Source organism: Juglans microcarpa x Juglans regia, chromosome 8S (genome assembly GCF_004785595.1).
Source record: "Juglans microcarpa x Juglans regia isolate MS1-56 chromosome 8S, Jm3101_v1.0, whole genome shotgun sequence".
Lineage (NCBI taxonomy): Eukaryota > Viridiplantae > Streptophyta > Magnoliopsida > Fagales > Juglandaceae > Juglans > Juglans microcarpa x Juglans regia.
In genome coordinates, this window is record NC_054609.1 from 17,055,066 (window position 1) to 17,062,441 (window position 7,376).

Sequence of the window (7,376 nt, forward strand, 5' to 3'; positions counted from 1 at the left end):
CATGCCAACACAAATGCCATTAGTGATCCACAGATACAAGCAGTTTCAAGGAAACTCAACCAAGTACATTTATTTGTGCAATTCTTGTTTTTCTTTCTGTTTGTGCAAGTGAATTTCAAAAAGGATCGGATCTTCCAGTTGTAATCTGATAAACAACACTTGGCAGCACTGTGGTCTCCGGTCCTGACTGAATTTTCTATTCAATCGGCCACATGAACATTCAAAACCCATGTATCAAGCTGACAATATGTCTGTGGAGGAATAGAGAATATTAACTCTGATTCAAGTATGCAAGACAAACCTCAGAACGCATAATGTCTCCAGTATCATTAATTCACAAGCACTTAATCTTTCTGAGCGTGTTCACATATGTATAACTGGAAAATGCTACAAAAAGTTTGCGGAACCTGCATCGTTTGACAGAAAGAGACATGATTGTTGGAACATTTTAACTTGAAATATGTTTGATGAAAAACTTAAGACCTGGAGTTTTTATAATCGATGAAAATTGCATCCGCCTCACATCATAAGCAAGTAAGCAAGGTAGTGCATTCAAGAAAGCAAACAAATGCATCTCATAACCAAAAGGGTCTTCTTTTACTTTCTATTAAATAAAAGGGGAATAAGCCAAAAAAGGAAAAGGGAGACTAATTACCAAACCCATTGGCTTGAGTGTTGTGCCATTGCGAGAAAGCTCTTCTGGGGATGCTGATTTAGCAAGCAATGCATGACTTCACCCGATTGTTGCATGGCATGTAAAATGGACAGCCAAATATCAAGTGGTCCACTATACTTGCGTAATACGTTGGTACTGACCTGAGGACAACGACAAAAAAACACAAATTATGATAACTGGGACCAGAAGCCTGAAGAAAAATAGTAATTGTTAAATCAGGTTAAACAAAATAAAAAGTTGTTAAGTACATTTCTGAATTGTTTTCAGTTTATGTGAGTTTAATTTTTGTTCTTGCAAACAGAAATGTAATAAGCCCAAGAACTGCACTCTATTGTGGTGAATTTGTCAGCCAATAAAATGGCAGTGTGAATGAAAATGAAATCAAATGATAAAATCTGATAATAAACCTGAAGGAAAATAACGTACAAGTTCCCAGGCCTCAATATTTCCTTGTGAGGCATCATTCAAGACCTTGCTGCATGCAACATAAATGAAGAAAAAGAAATGTCAAAACATTTTTTTTTTTTTGTAAGTAAAATAAGTATTATTAATCCAAGGATGGGCAACAACTGCCAATTACAAAGTAAGTATGTCCTATCTACGTAGGCACATTAAAAACTAAGAAATCATGAAGGTCCATGCCATTAAAGTCCACAACAATGGCCCAAGTACAAAGCGTTCTGAAAAAGAAAACTTTTAGCTCCTCCATAGATCTATCTTTGTCTTCAAACGTCCTCTCATTTCTCTCCTGCCACATAATACAGATAGGGATCATCTTCCAAATCACTTTGATCTGATATACACCTCGAATAGAGGTCCAACATGCCAACATATCTACTACGGATTCCGGCATAATCCATGCTAGTTCCATACTTTTAAACACCTCATTCCAGAGAGTCCTGGCTACATCACAATGTACAAGTAAATGGTTCACCGACTCACCCCCTCTTTTACACATACAACACCAGTTTGCAATGATTATCCTCCTGTTTCTCAGATTATCTATAGTAAGAATCTTGCCTAGTGACGCTGTCCACACAAAGAAAGAAGCTTTAGGAGGAGCCTTGTGTCGCCAGATCCTTCTCTAGGGAAATTGTATCTCCAGCACTTGTGTGAGGACCTTATAAAAGGACCTAGCAGTGAATACCCCTCTCCCTGCAGGAATCCACCACAGGCCATCTTCATGCTAGATGCTTGGACGACACGAATACAAGAGACTATAAAAATGTGCAAAACTCTCCATCTCCCAATCCTGTGTCGCCCGGTTAAAGTTGATATTCCAGTGAATACCCCCTTCTGAGATTCCCATAACTTCCACCACTGTGACATTTTTGGCACTTACTATTAGGAAAAGTATAGGAAACAAATCTTGGAGAGCACTGTTGCCACACCAAACATCCTTCCAAAATCTAATCCTAGAGCCTGTACCCAACTGGAACCTAGTATGTTGATGAAAGACCTCCCACCCTTTTTCTAATATGCTTCCATAGCCCCATTCCATGCGCCCCTCTAACTTCTCTAGTACACCAACCCTCCCCTAAACCACCATATTTATTCTCAATCACAATTTTCCATAAGGCTTCTGGTTCCTTGATATATCGCCACAGCCATTTGCCAAGGAGCGCCCGATTAAACAACCTTAAGTCAGCAGTACTGTAAATATTACATTGCTAATACAAGTAACAAGGTAAATTCATCTAGGTTGGGTACATAATAATGCATGTCATGCTCATGCAATTGTCATGATATACAATTTGAAGGATTCTCATCAATAAAATACTGTGCCACTGAAATTGAATCATGTAAAACCATTGCTATTGATCAAGAATCTGTGGTTGGGGTCTGTTGCATGACTCCAAGAATCTGTAATACCTCATAGTACAGAATCCAAGTGGATTTGGTTGCATGGACTTCAATGAGTTTTCATACAAGTTGGGTACACACATTCCAGATTCCACATTCCAAATCCAGATTACATTGATTAATTGTCAGCCCTCATCCTTACAGTATATATTCCATTTTCTTTTAATAATCGATGATCAGGAGTAACAAATCATGAGAAAGTGCAAATTTAGAAGAACCAAGAGAATACCAATGCTTGTCTTAACTTGAAATGATTCTAAGATAAATAAATAAATATGATCGGAAATAATAGAACAAAACCGATCAAGCTTAGCAAAACTTTAGTGCACCTACTACAGTTGACATAATGCAATCCACGATACAATTTGCCAAACTATGTCTGAAATAAGCGTCATTAAAATGTTAAGGAAAGAGACATGCATAGAATGTATTTTAGGTGCTAGTGCTTACCAATAAATTATAGTAACAGGTTTAAAGTAATAAATGTCAGATCTCAGGGAGGCTACAATTGGAAATTTTCTTGTAGTTATGAAAAAAGTTTGACATAAAACTAAAAATCAGAATTCAACTTACCATACCCCATAATGCACATCACGATGATTACAATGACCCGAAACACCATAGTAATCAAATGTAATAATCTGAGAAAAAGGCCACAAGAAAAATTGGATCTTAGAGAGTATAAACACTTATTTGTGATAAAACCTAACATTAAATGGATCACAAAAGAAATGAATAAAGGAACAAATCCCTTGATATATAAGAAGAAGAAAGGACAAAGTGGACCGATGATGGGACAATGATCTCACCGAGTCAATGCCATAACTCATAATCTCCTCTTCAATAATGTTAGCCAGCAAAGTATGGTTCCAAACCCTGCCAAAACCATCCTAAAAATGACACTGTGTCAAATTGAGGGTGCAGCCTCAAAAAATGTTTCAAACAAGCAAAAGATATAAAGGTTCTTCCAAAATGTTATTAGAGTAGAACCTGCAAATCTGGATGGTCTAGAATCTTCACTTGTTGAAGTGGAACCTGTGCATGAAATTTCAAGCCAATGCCTAGATTAAATTCTTTGACTACCAACGTTCACTTCTATTTTGATGATAAGTTACATCGTTTGATATCCTTTAGAAAATTGAAAAAGTATTTTTGAGAGAAAGTGAAAATCTTCTTACTAGAATTAGAGGAAAAGAATTCAAAAGTTTTCCGTTTAGTAGAACCCTTAATATGAATGATAGGAATACCAAAGTAAGTTGGCAGCAGCAAAATAACTTCAATATTAGCTTGGCATGCATGTTCCAGAAGATTGGGTTCTAGAACCTTTATGCTAATGCTGCATTCTTGCCTTGAACCGGCATTTATTTGGCATTCTAAATGAATTTGAAAGTGTGTTTTTTGTGTCGCATAGCAGTCACCTTGAGAATTGCACAAGCCTGATAGAGTTCTTCTTTTCTGATATTCCCCTTGCCATCTGCGTCACCTAAGAAATAAATGAAACTCAGCAAAAGAAAAATAACCAGGAAAGAGTATGTTGAAGGATGAATACCATCGAACAAGAGCCATGTGTCCCACCCCACCAGTCTGCAGGAATTATATATTAAACAAAATATGATATATATATATATATATATATATATATATAACCCTCTATTGATTCAAGGAATTTTAGTACAAACTTGCACAACTAGAAAAGAACCCCAGAACACAAAAAGGAACTAAAAAGAGGCAAGTACTGGAGATAAACTTGCATCCATCAAGGAATAGACCTTTTTTTTTTTTTTTTTTATCAATAATTAAGATTTTTATTGATGAGAACTCGGCATAGGCTAGATACACGGGACATATACAAGAGCAACACCTGGGCATGATTGGCAAAGGATACAAGGAATTCATGAATGTTCAGATCATTGAAGTCTAGTACAATCGACCAATGGAGCAAAGTGTTAAAAAGGAAAACTCTCAGCTCGTCCATTGACTGCTCGCGATCTTCAAAGCTTCTATCGCTCCTCTCCCTCCCAAGACACCAAAATAGGCAAATGGGTACCATCTTCCATATGGCTTTAATATGGGAGTTGCCACGCAAGCCTCTCCAATTTGCTAGGAAATAAACTACCCTTCTTGGCATCACCCAAACTATTCCCATTCTAGCAAAGAATTCATTCCATTAAAGTCGTGGCCAACACACATTGAAGAAGTGAATGGTCCATAGTGTCCCCACTCTTTTTGCACATGCAACACCAACCCACTCTGATGATCCAGCATCTCTGTAGGTTGTCCAAGGTGAGAGAGTCTTTCCCAAGGAAATTTTCCATATAAGAAAGCTACTTTAAAAGGTATCTTAGGAGTGGTTTGGATTCAGAGATGAGTTAAGATGGGTTGAGATGGTTTGTGAATAGTAGAATTAAAGTTGAATTATTTATTATATTTTGTGTGGGAATTTGGGAAAGTTGTTTTGAAATTTGAAAAAGTTGAATTGTTTATTATATTTTGTATGGGAATTTGAGAAAATTGTAATGACAAAATGAGATGTTGAAGTGGGTTTTGAACGCAAACGAGGCCTTAGTCGTCTAGATACTCCATATGAGTCTATCTGCCTCTCCCATCCTCACTCTAATAGAGTAGACAGGGTTCTAGAACTCAGTGAATGCCTCAAGGAATAGACTTAGCTCCATTAATCAAGGTATAATGTAGCAGGTCACATCGATTTTTTTATTGATAAGCTGCGAACTCATGTAATGGATCTCAAATTTACAAGCCCCTCTATACCATGTTTATAAGGAGATGAAGTGTCATTTGAGGCAGAGTTCATGGACCATACCCATGCATAAATAGCAAGTCATACAACATTCCTAGCGTTATTGGAAATCAAAATCTAGAGAGTACACTATAAACTTCTTGTAGTTAGGAGATAACCACCAAGCCCCCCAAAAGTCCCCTTTTTTAAAGGACCTCTAGTACAACAAAATGGAAGAAATAAGAAAGTTGTTTCATCAGTTACACAGAAGGATACTTGAATACCAACTAAAACCAAGTTCATTACCCCTTGAAACTGACAATCTAATCATAATGAACAGGTATTTGGTGAGCGGTCAACCTTCGATTACCTTGAGTGTGTAAATACCAAACTAATTGACAAGCTCATATTTTCTCTGTCTCACTCTCTCTCTCTCTCTCTCTCTCTCCCCCCCCCCCCCCATCCCTCCTCCCTCCCCCCAAAAATTATAGTTGAAAGTTCACAATAGGACGTGTTTAACTGAAACAAATAATCTTTATAAAATGACATTGAATGGGAAAAATGGTGAGCTCCATTTTGAAATAAGGTAGTTCCAAATTTAATAGTGACATGGGAAGTTAATGGCTATGGCTTTCATTTTTGAAAACTTTCACCAATTTCAGGACAGTCTGAAAAGAAAGGTACAGCATCTACTATGGGACAGATGGAATCATATCATTTCAAGACAATTTTTAAATGACTTGGGCATTAATTGCTTAATTTTATACAGACATGGCAAACCCCAAAAATTTGATACACAAGTACATGCATCTCAATGTGAGAGCTGCCATGAAAGCCACATGGTGATCAATATATCTTACCAGTTGACAAGCACAATACGTGTAGATTATGCCCTGTTGAAGTTAGATAGCTAATTGTTGGAGAAAAGAACCTGCAAGAATGTTACAGAAGGTTTCAACAAGAAAAACTGCAGGATAGTAACTAACGTGACAACAAAATATAAAAGAAGTTAATTTTTTAATTGAAAACATAACATCATACAACAACATAGCAAGTCATAAATAAAAACAGTACTCCAATGCTGGGACTAGTTAGACTTTAAAATGTAAAAGAAAAGACAATCATTAAAGCACTATGGGAATTTATGTTTTGTATAATAAGTTAATAATCTTATTCAAGAAAAGCTATAAGCGTGACACCAATAAAGCTAGGGACTTAAAGACAATCATTAGACTGTAATCATCCTAGTTAAAGGTTCAACTACATCAGTATCCAACAGTTTTAACATAGATGCACTCATTGCTGCATTTATCTAACAGTGTAAACCTCATTAAAGCTTACATAGACTCATCATCCGGGTGGGCAATAACCAGCAAGACATTTCTCTTGTGAAAAGCTCCACCTATATTCCAAATACACAAAACCACTATTAAACACACAAGGCTTATTAACCAATTAAACTCGAAAAAAATGAACGTTGTGTAAATGACCCACCAGTATTCAAGAATGAGTTCCTGAGAGACGAGCTTGATCCATGGAGAATTTTGCATAGACACGCAACCCAGACCAAAACCAGAGAACAAACGATCAATACCCATGCCATCTAGTATGCATACGCATCTGTGGCAGCCAAATAACAGTAGTTAATCAATTACAATTTGAAGTTCAAAACAAACCACGACTCTCCTGAGCATTTCAACAAACTTATAAAATACAAAAAAGATAAAAGATAAAAAAGAAAAACACAGCATTTACGGAAAGTAGACAGATTTAAACATATTAACGGAAAAAAAGGACATCTTAATGCCAGAATGAGCTACTTCATTGGGGACTTTTTTTCTTTTTTGGAAGAAAAAATATGCAAGACAGCCTGATGTCTGGTACTTTTGGACCCAGTTTAATAAAGTGAGCATTAGAGACTTTGAGTCATTACCCCTTCGGTTAACCCGGGTTTCAACAGAAAATGATGGGCTGAAAAAGAGAAAAACAGAGAGTGAAGGCACGGAGAGGCAAACCAGGTGTTGGGAGAATCAAGGATTGGCGTCTGCGGTTGGTGGAGAAGGGTTAAACGAGGTAGAACAGGCGTTAATGAACGATGTC

General features: G+C 36.8%; 1 protein-coding gene across 1 annotated transcript; it reads right to left on the bottom strand.

The window, feature by feature from the left end:
• LOC121244741 (N-acetylglucosaminyl-phosphatidylinositol de-N-acetylase-like) lies at positions 1 to 7,376 on the bottom strand. Its single transcript, XM_041142944.1, has 12 exons — positions 7,210 to 7,376; positions 6,771 to 6,896; positions 6,618 to 6,678; positions 6,137 to 6,207; positions 3,958 to 4,022; positions 3,530 to 3,574; positions 3,349 to 3,429; positions 3,113 to 3,180; positions 1,103 to 1,151; positions 656 to 816; positions 302 to 407; positions 1 to 196 (listed from the first exon to the last, which is right to left on the bottom strand). The coding sequence occupies exons 2-11, from the start codon at positions 6,877 to 6,879 to the stop codon at positions 335 to 337; spliced, it is 783 nt and encodes a 260-aa protein (XP_040998878.1). The 5' UTR covers positions 6,880 to 6,896; positions 7,210 to 7,376; the 3' UTR covers positions 1 to 196; positions 302 to 334.

Excerpts from the sequence above, each read along its gene's own strand:
- LOC121244741 (XM_041142944.1), bottom strand. The coding sequence starts at position 6,879 with ATGGCATGGGTATTGATCGTTTGTTCTCTGGTTTTGGTCTGGGTTGCG. Across the intron at positions 3,430-3,529 it reads TAGACCATCCAGATTTGCAG|GATGGTTTTGGCAGGGTTTG; the intron begins GTTCTACTCTAA and ends TGTCATTTTTAG. Across the intron at positions 1,152-3,112 it reads GATGTGCATTATGGGGTATG|CAAGGTCTTGAATGATGCCT; the intron begins GTAAGTTGAATT and ends TGTTGCATGCAG.